This window comes from Mirounga angustirostris, unplaced genomic scaffold (assembly GCF_029215605.1).
Source record: "Mirounga angustirostris isolate CCGP_5_RB_7025 unplaced genomic scaffold, mMirAng1.0.hap1 SCAF_15, whole genome shotgun sequence".
Lineage (NCBI taxonomy): Eukaryota > Metazoa > Chordata > Mammalia > Carnivora > Phocidae > Mirounga > Mirounga angustirostris.
In genome coordinates, this window is record NW_026991723.1 from 73,653,967 (window position 1) to 73,671,660 (window position 17,694).

The 17,694-nt window shown below is 47.3% G+C and overlaps 2 protein-coding genes across 2 annotated transcripts in view; one reads left to right on the top strand and one right to left on the bottom strand.

Moving 5' to 3' along the window:
* Window positions 1-1,564: 1,564 nt before the first annotated feature.
* The window catches only part of FKBP15 (FKBP prolyl isomerase family member 15), a 61,157-nt gene continuing 45,027 nt past the window's right edge, over window positions 1,565-17,694 (bottom strand). Inside the window, exons 20-28 of the mRNA XM_045882957.3 lie at window positions 14,599-14,770; window positions 12,053-12,189; window positions 9,602-9,757; window positions 8,893-9,045; window positions 7,788-7,910; window positions 7,104-7,211; window positions 6,144-6,829; window positions 4,785-4,881; window positions 1,565-2,510 (exon numbers count right to left, since the gene is read on the bottom strand). Coding sequence (XP_045738913.1) covers window positions 2,433-2,510; window positions 4,785-4,881; window positions 6,144-6,829; window positions 7,104-7,211; window positions 7,788-7,910; window positions 8,893-9,045; window positions 9,602-9,757; window positions 12,053-12,189; window positions 14,599-14,770 — 1,710 coding nt within the window. The 3' untranslated portion in view covers window positions 1,565-2,432. The remainder of the gene's footprint in view (window positions 2,511-4,784; window positions 4,882-6,143; window positions 6,830-7,103; window positions 7,212-7,787; window positions 7,911-8,892; window positions 9,046-9,601; window positions 9,758-12,052; window positions 12,190-14,598; window positions 14,771-17,694) is intronic.
* On the top strand, window positions 10,322-11,056 carry LOC123849917 (anaphase-promoting complex subunit CDC26-like). Its single transcript, XM_045882960.3, has one exon. The coding sequence runs from the start codon at window positions 10,553-10,555 to the stop codon at window positions 10,808-10,810; it is 258 nt and encodes an 85-aa protein (XP_045738916.1). The 5' UTR covers window positions 10,322-10,552; the 3' UTR covers window positions 10,811-11,056.

The window sequence follows — 17,694 nt, forward strand, 5'->3', positions numbered from 1 at the left end:
CTGACAGTCATTCTCAGGTTCTCACACACCGAGTCCTGACTGGGTGCTGCCCGCTGTGAGAAAAACAACTAGCTGCCACGTGGACTGCAAGGCACCTTCTCTCCCTGAGGGTGGCAGCAAAAATACATCAAAACCACTTTTTAATTTGCAGTGAGAACTGTAACTGCAAGTAGGTGACCCCTTCAGGACTGACCGGTGCAACCTCCCCACCTCAGCAGCAAATTGGAAGGCTGCTCCGTGGCACGAGGGGGGTGAGCTTTCTCCAGCACGGTCTTGCTGATGGAGGCGCACGTACCCAGTTATCCATCGTGACCAGCTCAGGCTCCCTCCCCTGGGGCGCTGCTGACATGAGCACTTCCATGGGTGATCGGCAACCTCTTTGGTTTGATACGGTGGTAATACGTGTGGTGAGGGCTTTTAAAAAAATGTGTGCTCTATGGGTGTTATGCACAAACAATGAATCATGGAACACTTCATCTAGAACTAATGATGTAATGTATGGGGATTAACATAAGAATAAAAAAAAATGTGTGCTCTAGAGAAGCTGGTTAGATAAGCATTTCAACATTCTTCACGGCCAAGTCACAAAAGGTGGCACTTTCTCTACGTGAAGTTTTTTTTAAAATTTAACAGACACCTATCTAGTGCTTTTTACGTGCCAGGCAGTGTTCTAAGCCCCTCAGAATATTAACTCATTTAACCCTCACAACCAGGTACAAATTGTTCGTCCCTGTTTTAGACAAGAGGAAGCTGAGGCACAGAGAAGTTAGTCACCCAGCTTGTGAGTGGCAGAGCTGGGCTGCAGCACCAGGCAGCCTGCCCTGAGTCTGCTCATCAGCGCAGATGAGCATGAGGCTCAGAGGGTAACTGGCCGAGGCCACACGGCACCCAGTGGCACGAGGCTGTGAACGGAGACAGTGGGGGCTGCACAGCCCGTGCCGTGTGTTTTACCCCAACAGGGCAGAGGGCAGAGATTCTGTTTCAGAAGATCTGGCCGGAGGCCCAGGAGCCTGGATTTTGACAAGCACCACTGGCCCTCTTCCCCCAGCCCAGTGATGGATGCCACATGGTGGCTCCAGAATAGGCTGGCCAGGATTTGAATTCTCGTTCTCCTGCTTCCTGGCTGTGTAATCTTGGACAAGTTAATTTAACTCTCTAAGCCTTGGTCTCTATAAAATGGGTTAAGTGTCTTATGCAAGGGGCTGCTGGAGATGAGACAGTCTGTGTAACGCGCTCAACAACAAAGTTGAGTAAACAGTGGTTCTTACTGCCTCCCAGCCCCATTTACGGCACACAGGCTCACAAAGGATCTGTCTTCACAAAGGATGGGGTCAGGTCATCGGAATTCAGGACCCTCTCTTACGAACATTTTAAACCAGGGAACATTTTTATTAAAATTATTCTTTTTCAAGACTGGTTGCATGGTCTTTGGAAAATCCTGAAATAAGGAAAATGACCACAGATATTTTCTCACTACTCTTCTCTGCATTCGTCCTGGCCCCGAGTCCAGAGGGAATGGAAGCTGCTCTCGAAGTGAAGAATCAGTCAGGTGCCACGATGCACGACAATGCAAGGTAGGGACCCTCCCACCTTCTGTGCAGGGCTTCCTAGGGTGTAGGACCAAGTGTGCCAGAGCGAGCGGATGATATGACCAGTTCTCAGATAAACCAGTGCCCCAAGCCTTCATGCGTCTAGGATGAGCTGGGACAGCAGAGTGGTGACTTTCCTGAAAGCCTGAGTTCCAGGGTTAGGTGCAAAGGGAGTATGTCACAGGGCTTTCGTGCATGTGAACCAACCCCAGTCTGTTCCAACTCCTACCCTGAGAGTCCCAGAGAAGAGCACAGCCAGCCTTAGAGCCAAATTCCATTTCTCCCCAAGAGCTTGAGGCAGGTTTCATTGCAGACATTTATTTTAGTTTTGTTAATTTCAAATATTCATTGACCTCTTGTATCAGATTTAAGGCAGAGAAAAGATACATGTCCCAGGACTGCAGGCAAGGCTGTTAACTGAACCAGGGTTTGGATAGTGTAGTCCCCCCTAGGTTCCGGGCAGACCTGCTTCCCCGAGATGACAGATCCCGTTGCTGGTGCAGTTGAACATCGGCAGGCAGATCAGTCTGAGTTAGTGAAGAGACTAAAAAGCTTGGAAGAGGGCAGGATTCTTGTAGGTGACTGGCTGCAGGCAATCCACCAGCCCTTCCTCCCAAGGGGACTCTGAAGCAGGATCCCAACGTTGTGAAGACAGGCTCACACTGCTCTCGGACCAGCCGGGCAGGGCGCTCAGAAGTTGGCTAACTCAGGTATGTGCACTGCTGTCCTCAGAATGCTCACCTTCACCTCACCCTGCGGCTTGTCTAGACACAGGGCTGGCTGTGCAAAATCATGCTTAGGGAAGGGTCGGTAGAGAAACCTTCGCACCAGTTTCCTGGGTCTTCATCCCAGCCAGTCAATGTCATCGTCATCGTCATCATCTCCGAAAAGGGGTGTTGGGGGCGGCCGTCCCTTCATGCTCTGACAAAACAGGAAAGAGCAGTCAGTCCTCACCTGGCCCTGCACCAGACGGCCTTCCTGCCCATGTGAGGTATAGCGAACCGACACCTGTTCCCCGGCTCCAGGTTGGGAAGGAGGGTGTTGGTTAGGGTTTTACTGAAAGGACTAAGCCTGCGGCCAGCAAACCTGGGCTTCCAGGTAAGTTTGCTGGGCTTCCAGATAAAGCTGAAACAAGCAGGCAGAGAAGGGAGGCAATCTTCCAACACACAGACAAGAAGACCAACATTGGCTAATTTTGTCATTTATTTGTGAAACACATGTATTGATTTGACAGGTTTCTTCTCATGCAGTGACTTACACATTTCGTGTGGGAAAAGAAGGGTCGATGGGGGAGAGATGCGAGTGGGAGGAAGAAAGAGAGAAGCAGAGCAGCCCTGAGGGGAGAGAGAAGATGCAAGAAGATGAAGGGAGGTTGGGAAGAATACAGCTCCATCTGAAGAAACGTTGTGGCCTATGGTGGCCTGTCTGGTTCTGGACGTGCCCCGAGCATGTGAGAGAGTTGAGTTCAGAGGCTTGGCCACATTACCCAGTGGCAAATCCAAAAGATGATGAAAGCCCAGGAGCACAGGGCCACAGCCCCCAACACCCCTGAGGTCACTGGCCCTTCCCTCGCTCCCTCCACCCAGGTAGCAGGAAAAGGGAGATTAACAGGCCACGGAGGAAACCCTCCCCCACTTTTCATGACTTGAGCTCCTGGCCTTTTTCTTCTAGATTGCTGGGAACAGGTCCCACGGCGGTGGCAGGGATGGATACTGGAGAAAGGCACACATGGAGTTTCCCCTGCTCTGAGCTACTCTGGCCCAGGGTCTGGCCAAACAGAAGGCAGCATGATGCGGTCAGGGGTCCCTGGTACGGACCTTGTACCTCTCTCTGGGCCTCAACTAAATGATCTTTAAACTCTGACAGTAGTGAATTAAAAGGTGGCTCACTGCTTCTGTTTTATTCCAACTAAAGTTCTGGCTCTGCATTCACTAGCATTATAACCTTGAGCATATTACTTAATCTTGCTGAGCCTCAGTCCTCTTTTCTATAAAATAGGATAAAATCCTCACTGGGTTAGTAGAGTATTAAATGAGAATGTCTGTGAAGTTTTCAAAGTATCCCAGAAACATAAATTAACTTGGTAGTATTTATATTAGTACCAATAATATCCTGCTAACTAAACATTCCAACTATATTTAGGGCAGCCACTTGGGATACTCAATTGGCTTTTTGTTTTTATTTCTAAGTGCAGAATTCATATTCAGAACTCCTGAATGAAAACTTACTTCTTGGGAAGAAAGGCCAACAGGAGGAGATGGTGCCCTCCCCGCAGAGCAGCGCAGGCAGGAGGCGAGGGCGTCGGTACACGCAAAGCCGGCTTCTCGCTCGGCCACAGCCATTTCCCCAAGGTTTTGGCAAAAGGCAAAACCCACTCTGGCTGACACATGAGGGGAGAAAAATGTGCCCTCAATCACCTCACATTTCTGTCCTTGGGATAGGCTGAGCTTGAACCTGATCTGTGTTCTCCACCCATGTTTCACTCTGGTGACATTCCCGTCAGAGCAGTCAAATGTCCTAGGGACAGCCTAACTCCGCACATGGGGACAACAGATGCGAGAATCGGGGCTCTGATCCAGGCTGTGTGAGCAAGCCACCCTCCGGCCGTCACTTTGGAGCTTTGTAGAGCGAGGTCATGCTATCGGTACTTAACCCATTTTCTGCCTGGGGTGTTGTGAGGACAAAACAAGGTAGCAGCTTGGAAAGCAGGCTGAGGATGCGGAAAGGCCCAGAAACAGGTGGTCTTAGAAGGAGCTTGGGGTTTCAGTCCTAGCTCTGTGGCTGTAGGTAAATCACCTTTCTGAGCCTCAGTTTGTCTATGAATAAGGACACAAGACAAAAAATTCAAAGTCCCTTCTGATTGTAAAATAGACAATCTCTGACCAGATCTGGGGGAACCTGAGGCCTTAGCATTCTAATGCAGGACTAAGCAGCCCAACTTCCTTCACTGAAAGTAGAAATCATTCCTGCATGGACACAGATCGTGATCCTTTTCCAGGAATAACGTGGTATCTACCCATCCCCACTGTGCTTACAGAGCTGGCCCCTCCCAGCCCCACGCCTGCTCCCACAGGGCGCTGCACACAGAGCCCAGGGCATGGGCCACCCACAGACTCCACTCCTCTTCTCAGAGCCAGCGGGGAAGGGCCCCCGGGTGGTGGTGTGAGGACTGGGCAGTGCCTGGGATTTCCTTACCACCTCATCTTCATCCTCCTCCTCAGGCTGTGCTTTGGGCCTTGAAACTTTCAGAGTTGCCCCTTTAAATAGTTCATCTTCTTCATCCCCTGGGAGACTGAAGGAAAAATCAAGAAAATCAAGTCATAGAAAATGGTGTTACTGGGGTGCCTGGGTGGCTCAGTCGGTTAAGGGTCTGCCTTCAGCTCAGGTCATGATCCCAGGGTCCTGGGATCGAGCCCCACATCGGGCTCCTTGCTCAGCGGGGAGCCTGCTTCTCCCTCTCTGCCTACTTGTGTTCTCTCTGTCAAATAAATAAATAAAATCTTAAAAAAAAAAAAAAAAAGAGGGCGCCTGGGTGGCTCAGTTGGTTAAGCAACTGCCTTCGGCTCAGGTCATGATCCTGGAGTCCTGGGATCGAGTCCCGCATCGGGCTCCCTGCTCAGCGGGGAGTCTGCTTCTCCCTCTGACCCTCCCCCTTCTCATGCTCTATCTCATTCTCTCTCTCAAATAAATCAATAAAATCTTTAAAAAAAAAAAAAAAAGAAAGAAAATGGTGTTATTTCTGTTCCTGTTCTAGGCCACAGGGCCCACAAGCTCTGGAGAAAGAATCCAACAGCTGTGGTAATTGCCCAGGGATTCCTCCCACCTCTACACTGGCCTCCTAGCGTTCTTGACTCCCTCCATGACCTACAGCCAGAGTGATCTTCATAAACTAATACATCAGGCCATGTCACTTTTTGCTTAAATCCCTTTAACAGCTTTTCACGGTACCTAAAATCCAAACTTCTAAGAGTGACACAAAATCTCACGTGCCTTGTCCCTACTTCATTCTCCAATCTCAGATTAACACCATTCTCCTACTTACTGTGCCCTCCTTAGTTCCTTGACTGTCATGTCCCCTCCTACCACCTTTGCATGTGCTGTGCCTGCTTTCTACAATCTCTTCCTCCCAATCTTGGCATTGAAGGCTCCTTTCCATCCTTTAGGTCCCAGTTTAAACATTACCTTCTCAGAATCCTTCCCTAACCACTCTATCTCAAAGTAGAGTAACTCCTCCTCTATTCTCTATTATATGAATAGAGAATTTCTTTTTTTAAGCACTTTTTTAAAGCATACTTTTATAATACATAAGTATTTGTTTGTCTTCCCCACTAGACTGCAAGCTCCTTAACTCAAGAACCAAATCTGCCTTGCCTACCACCCTATTGCAGTGCTGACCACAGAGTCTCTTACATAGTAGGCATTATTGAACAAATACATGAATGAGTAAGTGAATCAGACAGTCCTTCTCTGAGGACGAGTTACCAGCCTTGGAAACACCAGCCACAACCTCCGCATACAGCTGCCTTGTCCTGGAAACTGCTCAGGAAGACCTACCTGGCATGCTGAGAAGAGTGGCCGGACCCACTTGCTGCTCCGACAGTTAATGAACCTGCCTCTGTGTTTTCTAGCTCCTTAAAGGGAACAGTGGAGTTAGGGACATTCTCATCTTTCTTGAGCTCTGGAGGCTGAGGCTCTTCTCCTAGACTTTCAGGACCCAAGGCTAGTGGGTCCTCTTTCATGGAATGTGAAGTCGGGGATAGTCTCGTGGAGCTTTCTGGCTCCCCGACGTAGGCATTCTCCAATGGGCTGGCAGCAAGTGTCTCCTCGCACTCAGAGTCCACAAGCACAGGGCCCGGAGGCTGAGGGGGAATTGAAGTTGGGGGCCCCAGAGGTCTCCGGGAGGGAATACAAGCCAGTTCGGGTGGGAGGGAATCACCTTTTATCTCTGAGAACACCTCTGCTTCTGCGGGCTCCCCTTCCCTTCCCTGTACCTCATCCTGGGGAGCAGAGAGGGCCTGAGGAGGCAGGGGGATAGCCTCCTGGACTGCCTGCTCCGATGACACCAGGGGGTACTCCTGCGACTCCCTACTCAGGGCTGCTGGGGGCGGCCCAGAACCGGCCGAGACCAAGAGCTCCCGGGAAGGTCTCTGGGGCTGCTCTTCCTCCTCCTCCTCCTCTTCTTCATTGCTGCTCTGTCCCTTGTCTTGCTCGGGCTGGTTTAACAGCTGAAGAGTCACCATCTGTTCAAAAGCCAAGGAGGAGGAGATGCTCACTGACAGGAAAACAGCAGACACTCCTACTTCTTCGCTCCCTGACAGCACAGCGGCTCGTGTAGGTCGAATGCCTGCTTCTTCCTCTAGCTGGAGGCTGCCCTCATCTCTCCAGATAAAAGTCATGCCACTTTTCCTGATTCTTGAGGAACAGTCTTGAATTCCTTTTAGATTTATGATCCCTCAAAGGGCCCTTAAGCCACAAGATTCCCACTTCGGGGCAAAAGTCACCGGCCGGCCCTACCTTGATGGTGTTCATGATGGTCCCCAGAACGGCCCTGCCGCCGTAAGATTCCTCCAGCTCAAACTCTCCCCGCAACGACTGGAACACCTGGTTCATGATCTTCTTGACCTGCGTGAAGAGGCAAGGAGAGCAAAACAAAATCTATGTTGCCAACATCAAGTGATTTAAGTGATGCAGGTAAATGCCAGAGAGGGGTTGGGAGGGCTGAAAGGAAGCCCTCTGGGTACCGTAGTACGCGCCACAGCTGGTCCTGAACTGAGACACCAAAGGCTGTCACTGTGGAGAGGGCGATGTTAAATAAGGAATAGCATTCGGTGGAAGGGTTATCAAGGACTGGCAAGCTGCGGCCCGTGTTGATCAATGCCTCCTCGTGCTGAGGCCACCATGCGAGCCGCCGCGGGCTACGAGGACTGGCGCTAGCAGATGCTAGGCAGGCTCCTCACTGCGCCAATTTAGAGACATTTCCCTTATCTGTCAAAACCCCAGGACAGGGCCCTCTGGGGTTTCTCACCAACGTGATAGGCTCCAAAGAGTTCATTTTTACTGAAGCCAGACAAGTGGTGTATCACTAAAGTCAGAAGAAAAGCTGCCAACACAAAATTGGTCCCATTCTTCCTGAAGGCCTGATAGACACATTCAATCCCTTGATATGACCTGGGATGTGTCTTCGAAATGCCCACTCACCTTCTCTGAGGGGTCAGCGGCAGCAGCTGCAACTCCAGACACGTGGGGCTTGGTCTCCAGGTCCTTGGCGTGCTGTTCATTTTGCTCTGTCAGGGCCGTGACTTGGGCCTGGAGGGCTAGACACTGCAAAACAACAGACTGTGGCTGTGGCCACGGGAGCCTGGACTGCCAGGTGAAAGTCAGGTCACTGGGAGGACAAGAACCATCCTAAGCATCCAGTGTTAACCTCAGGTAGGTCCGCCGGTGTCCATACGCCCCCACCCACCCCAGGCCTGCCAACTCAGGGCATTCTTTTTCCTCATCCCTCAGTCTCAACTCACAACTTCACCTCCTCTTCCCCACCACGTCACTTGCCTTATTCCTTATCAGGTTCAAGAGCATGATGAAAAAAGGGGGGATATAAGTCCAGTGACACAGACATATGAAAACCGGCCATTAGAAGCAGCCTATTCACCTATAAGACTGCCTTCATCATCTCTGAGTCAAAGATTTTTAACTAGATACTGTAAGGAAAGAAAGTCACCTCCAGATGGGGGCAGGGGCTGTCATACCATAACCCTAAACCATCTTCCATCTCTGTCACTTTCATGCCAGTGACCCACCAGATGCAGGCCCCACCCCACATCCATGCCTCTGCCCGGGGCATTCTGCCGCCTTGGGCACCTCACTTCACCTCATCAACACTACTGGTCCTTCTTGGCTCTGCTCCCTCAGGCACTTCCTCTTCCAGGTCTCACAGCACTTCATGCTTATCTTTGTTTCTCTCCTGCTCCCTTTCTGGACTGTGAGATGCTTAAGGGCAGAGTTCTTTGTAAGTCCTTTCCCTAACACAGTATCTGGACTATCACTGGCACTCAATAAATATTTGCTTCATAAATGATCAAATAATGGAATTAAACATGTTGCTTTTTCTTTTTCTAGGTCACAGACCTGTCTTCCCAAAATCAGTATGTGAAAGATTACCGGTAAACTGGAGAGTTGAACAAGCGTGGTTTGGCTTTCAAGCTATTAACACCTTTTAGGTTCAGAAGGATTTACAAGACCCAACCTGTTTGCCTCAAATTAACTGGGCCGCCTAAGCTGTCGGCCCCGGGGAAACGCCTACCTTTTCCTGAAGGTGGAGCAGCTTCTGCTGGTTGGCATCTCTCTGCGCACAAACTTCCTGGTACTGCTGCCGGTGCTCACCCCTGGCGGAGGCCAGCAGCTGCTCGCACTTTGCTTCCCAGTGGGTCTGCAGCTCAGCCTGTACCAGAGACAGCTGCCAAGAGAAGGCAATCCCCATATGGGGGCAGGGGGCACAGTCGCATCTAGGGAAGCCCATCTTTCCTAAGGCAAAAAGAATAAGCTAACAGCCCAGATTTAATAGGGACACAACTATTTGAAAGACCTTGATTACTTTGAAAGTAAATGTACTTTTTAAATATAGGTACACAGATGTCATTGGTGGTCAGGATTCTAAAAGCTACTCCAACCAGAGAAAGAGGTGACTGTCTAGACAGGTTGCTAGAGGATAGAGCCATATTGTAATCTTTTCAGAGTCTGGGCCCTAAACTTCACAGGTTCAGGCCAAACGGTTTTGTCAAAATCCCCAGAGGAGACTAAACTGAGGGCACTAATTCACTCAACAGTCAGACACGCAGATATGAATTTATGAACTTATAAGGAAAAAGGTCTCTGTCAAATGCACTAGAGACCCAGGTGTGTCCTGTCACTGTCCCTGGTCTCCCTGCCTGATTACCTAAATAAATCCCTTCTCTTCAAGGACGGTAATGGGCCTGAAGGCACATTTCCAAAGTGCTTCAGTTTCCTGTTACCTGCTCTGCAGCTGCTTGGTCTGTGGACACCCGAGCCTTTTTCAAGAGCTGCCGAAGCTTGTCCAATTCCTCCTGGTAGGACTTGCGGATTTCATCGATCTCCTCCTCAGCCTGACAGCGCTCTTGAGCGGACTTCTTTTTCCTTTCAGACAGGTTCTTGGGAATAAGAAAACCATCATCAGCTCTAGCTGTTTCACAGAGGATAAATGCAGAAGATGGTGACAGTGGTGGTAGTTTTTTACCTGGGTCTTCCTGGAAACAATTCAATGTTTAATTTTTCTTCTATATTTAACATTCTTGGCTACTGAGTGACAAAAATTGTGACAAGAAGAAGGAAAACAAGAAGTTCTTTATCTACCATTCTATTAAGAGATAGGGAACATCTTAACAGTGGTAAGGGCACAGGGAAGTGGACACTTTCATACCTGCTAGTAGGAAAATAAATGAGTGTTCTCTCTTGGGATGGCAATTTAGCAGTCCTGTGAAAGGATTTTCAAAATACATCCAGAAATTGCACAAATTATCATTTATCTTAAGGAAGCAATAAATCATGTTCACAAAGACTGTGGTACATGGATGGTCACTGTAGTGCTTTCTCTCACAATGAAAAACTGAAAACAGTCCCCCCAAATCAGAAGGAATTAGGTTTAAAAAAAACCCTGATAAAGTCATAGAAGAAACTGAAAATGTAGACCCAGATTTATCCCCTAAAAAGGCACTAGGCCACCAAAGCTTTACTAGAGAGTTTTACAGAAATCTCAGAAAGGGGGAAAACGCTGAGCAGGCTTGAAAAGAGGCTGTGGCTATGCCTTTTAACTCTGGAGAGGGAGCATAAGAAGTGTTTGTTTAATGAATGAATGACCTATCCATTTAGGACCTGTTTAGACCCTGAGGATAACCCTGTGAGTTGCTGATAGTTCACTGGGTCTGGCCCTCAGTGTTGATCTCAGTATGCTGTGGCGAAAACCAACCCGCCTGGAGCTGAAGCTTGATGACACTGAGGAGTTTGAGAGCATTCGAAATGACCTGGAGACCCATAAGAAACAAAAGGAAGAAGTGGACATCGTAGGAATCAGTGATGGAGAAGGTGCCATTGGGCTGAGCGGTGACCCCAAGAGCCGGGAACAAATGATTAATGATCGAATTGGTTATAAACCCCAACCCAAGCCCAATAATCGTTCATCTCAATTTGGAAGTTTCGAATTTTAGAGGCAGATTGTCTGGCATGCCAGAGCCCTGGAATGGAGTAAAATGATGGCAGAAGTACAAACAAGATTTAGAGAATTGAGTGCATGCAGTCAAGCAGAATGTTTTACCTCCTGCTGAGAAACACTTCTGCATGAGATTACTGATGCTTAACTTTTGCTCTAAGTGGAAATCTAAACTCTAGTTTGTCTCTGGAAAATTTGACTCTATAAAACTTGTCTGATTTTTGTTTTTAAAAATATATTTTTGGAAAAAAAAAAAAAAAGAAATATCAGAAAGTTTGCTCTTTTCATATTTAAACTGTTCCAGAATAGAAAGACAGAAATATTCCCACTTTGTTCAATGGGGCTAGTTTAGGCTGACCTTAAAATTTTAACACGACAAAAGATATAAATACTAAGTGATATTTGTAACATCTATGAGTGACAAAGGATTAATACCCTCAGTAATGTTTATAAATCAAACTAATATTATAATAAGAAAGAGGACAAAGAAAAAAAAAAAAGAAAGAGGACAAAGGACATTAAAAAGTGATCTAGCAATTCTAATTCATGCAATTCATTTTATGGAAATGCTCAAATGAATTTGCAAAAAATAGTTGTATAGTACAAGGATGTCCACAGCAGCAATGCTTGAAATTGTGAAAAAACAGAAACATAAATACCCATCAGTAGGTAAATAGTTAAGTAAGTTATGGTATAACCTCACAATACACTAGACTACTATGCTGTAGTTAAAAGGAATGAGAGTTTTCTTTTTTTTTTTTTTTTTAAGATTTTAGTTTTAAGCAATCTCTACACCCAGCATGGGGCTTGAACTCACAACCCCGAGATCAAGAGTCACATGCTTTACCAACTGAGCCAGCAGGCATCCCAGAAAGTTCTCGTTATTAGTACAATGTCCATGAGGGGGAAAAAAAAAAAAAAGCATTAAACACTATCCTATCATAGTTTAAAAACGATCAGTATACATACATGTATGCACAAGTATGTGTGTACATATGTTTTATACATGCAAAGAACAAATTGCATGGATACTCATACATTGTTTATAGTCGTTATCTCTAATGCTTGAGATTAGAGAGGAAAAAAGATAAATTTTTTTATTTCATACTTTTCTGTATTATTTGTATTTGTTACAATGAGCACATGCTACTGTAATTTTTAAAAGGAAAGCAACAGCTTTATTCAACAGCTAATCCTGGCCACTTGGGTCCAACAGAGAAATTCTGGGTGTAGAATTTACCTTTTCCAGAGATTCCTTCTCATCTCGAAGATCAGCCAGCTCGTCCTCCAGGGACACCACCTTGAGCTCTAGTTGTCTCCGGCTTTGCTTTTCACTTTTGAATTTGGACTGAGCTTGCTCCGAGGTTTCCTGGAGTTCTGGGATAGAACCACAGAGAGACTGGCTGCAGAACCAAAGCTGCAGGGGCACCTGGCATCCCGGCCGCTCCTCCCAAGCTGCACCGAGCGGTCTCCCGACTCGACCACGTGCACGCCTTCCCCTCACTCCCTTCAGTACCACCTCCCTGACCAGAGAAAGGCAGATGAGGTCATGAACCAACTCCCCTACCAACCCATGTTCGTGTCTGTATGTGTGTGTCCCCTTCTCCACACACAAAATGAAAAAGAAACGTTTCAAGCCGTCCAAAGCCACTTTCAAAATGTATCGCTGCCACAATCCCATTTCAGCCACTGCCTCAACATACTGAACAGATCTTTATTTAGCGTTAGTCCAGGCCCTGTCTCACCGCCTTGGTAAAATACTCCCATCCTTCTTGGTAGCTGGGACATTCTACCAAGAGTTTCCTTTTAAAACACCAAAAAAAAAAAAAAAAAAAAAAAAAGGCTCAAATAAAGCTACTCAGAATATTTCTTAAAAATGTAACACACTGGGGCGCCTGGGTGGCTCAGTCGTTAAGCGTCTCAGGTCATGATCCCAGGGTCCTGGGATACAGCCCTGCATCGGGCTCCCTGCTCTGCGGGAAGCCTGCTTCTCCCTCTCCCACTCCCCCTGCTTGTGTTCCCTCTCTCGCTGTGTCTCTCTCTGTCAAATAAATAAATAAAATCTGAAAAAAAAAAAAATGTAACGCATTAAAATGAAGTTTGTACAGAAAACTTCTGAGACCCTTATGGTGCTTTTGAGGTAACTGTCATAGGGCACCATAAAAGCAGAAAAGATACCTGTACAACATTCAAATCTGAGACTGTCCCTCAGGTGAACCCAGGTGATGCTCTAAAAGGGAAGGGGTTTATCCTCAAGGTGTCACTCTACCGACTTACATCAGTGTTTTTAGCTCTTTTCAGGCAAGCGAACTTTGCTTCTTCCCAATTCTGCTGCTGCCCCAGCTACCCCCCGCCCCCTGGTCCCATCTGTGTCTTCCACATTTGTTTCTACACACCAAAGTGCATGAATCAACATGCTGGTCTTCACAACTCTTCTATTCAAGTCCCTGTGTCTTGAGCAGCACCTTTATGCCAGGTACTGAACTAATGCTAACTTGGAAGAAAGGACTTTGCAAAAGATGGGCAAGATACCATCCTTGGCCTCCAGAGGCTTGTATTCTAGAAGGGAATACAGACCTATAAATACTGCTGATTTGAGGTTAACTCTGATAATGGTCATAATAATGTACTCAGAGATAAAGGATTCTAAAGGAGATCAAATGTTCTAGAAAAAAAAACAGGAAAGTTTCTGAAAGAGATTTTGGAGAATTGGAGGCAAATATTGGTAACAGAGGACACACCAAGTCCAGAGAAGAGCATGGATAAAAAGCAAGACCAGAACCACAGGATGGGCTGAAGCTGCAGCAGGCTGGCTAGTATGTCCAGAGCCAAGATGAACTGAGCAACAGAAGAGGAAGTAAGCCAAGCTGGAGGGGCCTCGAGTGCCAGGCTGAAGGGTTGGAATCCACCCTCTAGGAAGGAGCCGGCCGCTACAGGAAGTACTTCTTTTTTAAACTTCCACTGAGTCATGAGTTAGAGGAAGACATTAAACTCTTCCAGGCCCATGAGCCAAACACAAGTACCAAAGACACTGAGGACAACACTTGCCAAACAAAGTGGGAAAGTGGTCACTAATCAACTTCAGATGAACAGTCAGTTCTTTAGTAGTCCTTTATGTCAAGCAGTGGTGTAAGTTTATACCGGTCTACTTTCATTTTTGCCTCAGTCCTTCACAAACTTCAAGAGCATCAAGCCAAATGGATTTGAAGGAAGGACAGAGTTTAATTTTTTTTTTTTTTTAGTTTTTATTTATTTATTTGAGAGAGAGACAGAAAGTGTGAGAGAAAGGGGGAGGGGCGGGGGAGGGGAGAGGGAGAAGCAGATGCCCTGGTGAGCACAGCCCGACATGGAGCTTGATCCCAGGACTCCAGGATCATGACCTGAGCTGAAGGCAGACGCTTAACCGACTGAGCCACCCAGGCGCCCTGGTCTTTTTTTTTTTTTTAAAGATTTTATTTATTTATTTGAGAGAGAGAGAATGAGAGAGAGCACATGAGAGGGGGGAGGGTCAGAGGGAGAAGCAGACTCCCTGGGAGCCCGATGTGGGACTCGATCCAGGGACTCCAGGATCTTGACCTGAGCCGAAGGCAGTCGCTTAACCAACTGAGCCACCCAGGCGCCCACACCCTGGTCTTTTTTAAGTAAATTCTACTCCTCAACGCTGGGCTTGAACTCATGACCCTGAGATCAAGAGTCACATGCTCTACTGAATGAGTCACCCAGGTGCCTCTCAGTTTAATTCCTTAGGTTTAAATGGTGAAGGTCCCAGCCCCTCCAAGGACGTACCTGAGAACTCTGCCTGCAGTTTGGCGAGCTGGCCCCTAAGGAGGTCTGTCTCCTTCAAGCTTCCTGTCAGCTCCATCTGCAGCTCTGTTTCTTTCTTTTGGTGAGCAGTCACTTTCAGCTGCAGACGAGAGACTTGAGCGGTGGCGGCTGCTAACTCTTCTGTCACCTTGGCCTGAACAGTAACAAAGTATGACACCACTTCAAACATGGGTGTCCCTTGTCTCCAAGTGATGACCCAACCTCACACACTCTATGCTGAATGAACTGGTAGGAAGGGAGCTAAGGCACCCTCAACCTGCATTAAGCCAAAATCAAGCCTTCAATACGTGCCAAGTCTCTGACCCAGGAATTCCCTTGCAGAAATCTGTCCTTAGAAAGCAGGGAAATCTGTCTTTAGGAAGCATTGGGCAAACTTAACAAAAATTTTGCTACAAGATATTCGTTGCAGACTGTTTACATAGGTGCAAAAGAATGGAAAAATAAAATACTGGAAAATGGGCTTAAGCAGATTATGATACACGCATCCCATATGCAGCTATCAAGAATGGTGTGCAACAGAGCCATAGTCCCTTGTTCAATGTTACCCATCTGATACATGAGAAATGGTGTTCCTGCTGTTTTCTACCTTTTCTAGGATACACATGTATTTTTCTTCATAAGAAAAGGGTATTTTAAAATTAAATTGAATGCCTTCAACAGCAATCAACGTCTGAGTCTGTAGTTTCTCCCTAATGGTCCTGACTACCCGTGCAAGTATGATGGAAAGCTCAGCTACCTGAGGATGGCTGCTCTGGGGGTTCTTGGAAGAACAGAGCTAATGAAACATGGCCACACATCAGTTTTCTGCATGCTCCACGTACTGCAAATGGTGCCCTGGCCTGGCCTCACAGAAGCTCTATGCTCTCAAGTAACATCTGATGAAACCACAATGACTCCCTGGAGAACCCTCTAATGATACTCTGTGTGGTAAGGGTGATGATTAAGAGGATGGTCAATAAAACGGAATGGTAAGGGGCGCCTGGGTGGCTCAGTCCTTAAGCGTCTGCCTTCGGCTCAGGTCATGATCCCAGGGTCCTGGGATTGAGCCCCGCATCGGGCTCCCTGCTCCGCGGGAGGCCTGCTTCTCCCTCTCCCACTCCCCCTGCTTGTGTTCCCTCTCTCGCTGTGTCTCTCTCTGTCAAATAAATAAATAAAATCTTTAAAAAATAAATAAATAAATAAAACGGAATGGTAAACAAGTGACAAATACCACATCCTCGTCACCTGAACTGATGGGCTCCCATACAAATGAGGAGAAATGAGATGACAAGAAAGGCAGTGAACAGTTGCTCTGCTGGTGAACAGTCTTGACTTTTGGACAGCCAAGTATTTATGGGATTGGACCGTCTCTTCTCTGCTGTTATGCTGCTACTCCCATTACTCCTCCTATGCTATTCTACCTGACATGCATTTACAGTTGTCTCCTTCCTGTCACATGTCCCTTCTTAGGCTACTCACTATGCCCCTGCAGATTTAAGCGTTCCAAAGCCTTTACTGGTTTGCTAGCTTCCATTTAAAATCTAGTATTTTGGCTCTGCTAAACATGAAGGAAATAAAGCAAATTAAAAGTGTATATAAAAGAGGCGCCTGGGTGGCTCAGTCGTTAAGCGTCTGCCTTCGGCTCAGGTCATGATCCCAGGGGCCTGGGATTGAGCCCCGCTTCGGGCTTACTGCTCAGCGGGAAGCCTGCTTCTCCCTCTCCCTCTGCCTCTGCCATTCCCTCCACCTGTGCTCTCTGGCTCTATCTGACAAATAAATAACTAAAATCTTAAAAAAAAAAAAAGTGTATATAAGATAAAAAGAAACAGGTTATGAATGAGTATCTGAGAGTCCACCGGCAAAGACTCTCTTTGACCAAACTTTAGTCAGGCTCCTCTGAGCCCCTGACCTTGGTCTCCCACCCTGTCTGTGGGCTGCCCAGCCTAGTTTTAGCAAGAATCCTGCTACATCCGTTTAGAGAGCACCCCCGCCCTGATATCCGAACAAGTTCTTCATCCTCGACCTTTGGTATCCCAGTCCTTGGCCAGTCATTAGCAAGAATCCTACTAGGTCAGTTTAGCAAGAATCCCCCCACCCATGAGGTCTCCTCTGAATAATTTTCCAGCACTGACCCCTCACTCTGCTCCTTAGCTACGAATCCCCCATCTGCCCTTACTGTATTTGGAGTGGAGCCCAATCTTTCTCTCCTACTGCAATAGCCTTGAATAAAGTCCTCCTTACTGCTTCAGGAAGTGTCTGAGTAATTTTTTCTTTTGCAGTATGAGACCTTTCAAGTGAGCTCTAAGATACTTATTTTTGCTATTCAGTAGCCTTAGGATTTTACCTGTTAAACACAGAGGACAACGGCCGCTAGAACTTCCAGATAGAAAAGGGGTTTTCATCTACCCCATACAGAATAAAAGTTTTAGTCACTGTCCTGACGCACATGGCCTAACGGGGCCTGAGCTCACACAGCACCCAGAGAGCTTTGTGTCTGCAGCTCCAGAGTTCACAAATATCAGGGCGAGGGCCCCTCACAAAGGCCTCGCAGCAGCTAAGACCACTGGAAGGGCTGAAGGTCACTGGAGGGGAGGCAGTGGGATGGGTGGTCCCTCTCTCCCCAAAGGACAAGCAGAGTGAAAGGTCACTCAAAAGCTCTATTTATCTCAGGGCCTTATATGGAAAGGCCTATTAGAAGCATGACAAGTAATACTCTCACCCAAACACACCTGTGTGCACAGAGAAATGAGCGAAGGGACGAGTAAACAGGAAAGGAAAGCAAAGGCAGGGAGAACCAAGAGTTCAGAAAAACAAGTAAAAAGAAGCATTCAAGTCAGAAGCAGGAAAATGGTACCAAAGCAAAATGGCAATTTGACAAAAGGAAAATGACACAGCTGACTGGCAGTGAGGCCCTGGGCAAGCTGCTTCCTCTCCCTGGGCCTCAGTTTGCCCTCTGTAAAACAGGAAGGTCAAACCAGGTGACCTCCAACAGCTCTCCTGTTAGTCCAGGGTTTTATGTGGAAATACTAACCCCATCAGAGAGAAAAATAATGAATTCCATTCACCAAATGTCCACTG

Coding starts and splice junctions, on each gene's coding strand:
- LOC123849917 (XM_045882960.3), top strand. CDS start 10,553: ATGCTGTGGCGAAAACCAACCCGCCTGGAGCTGAAGCTTGATGACACT.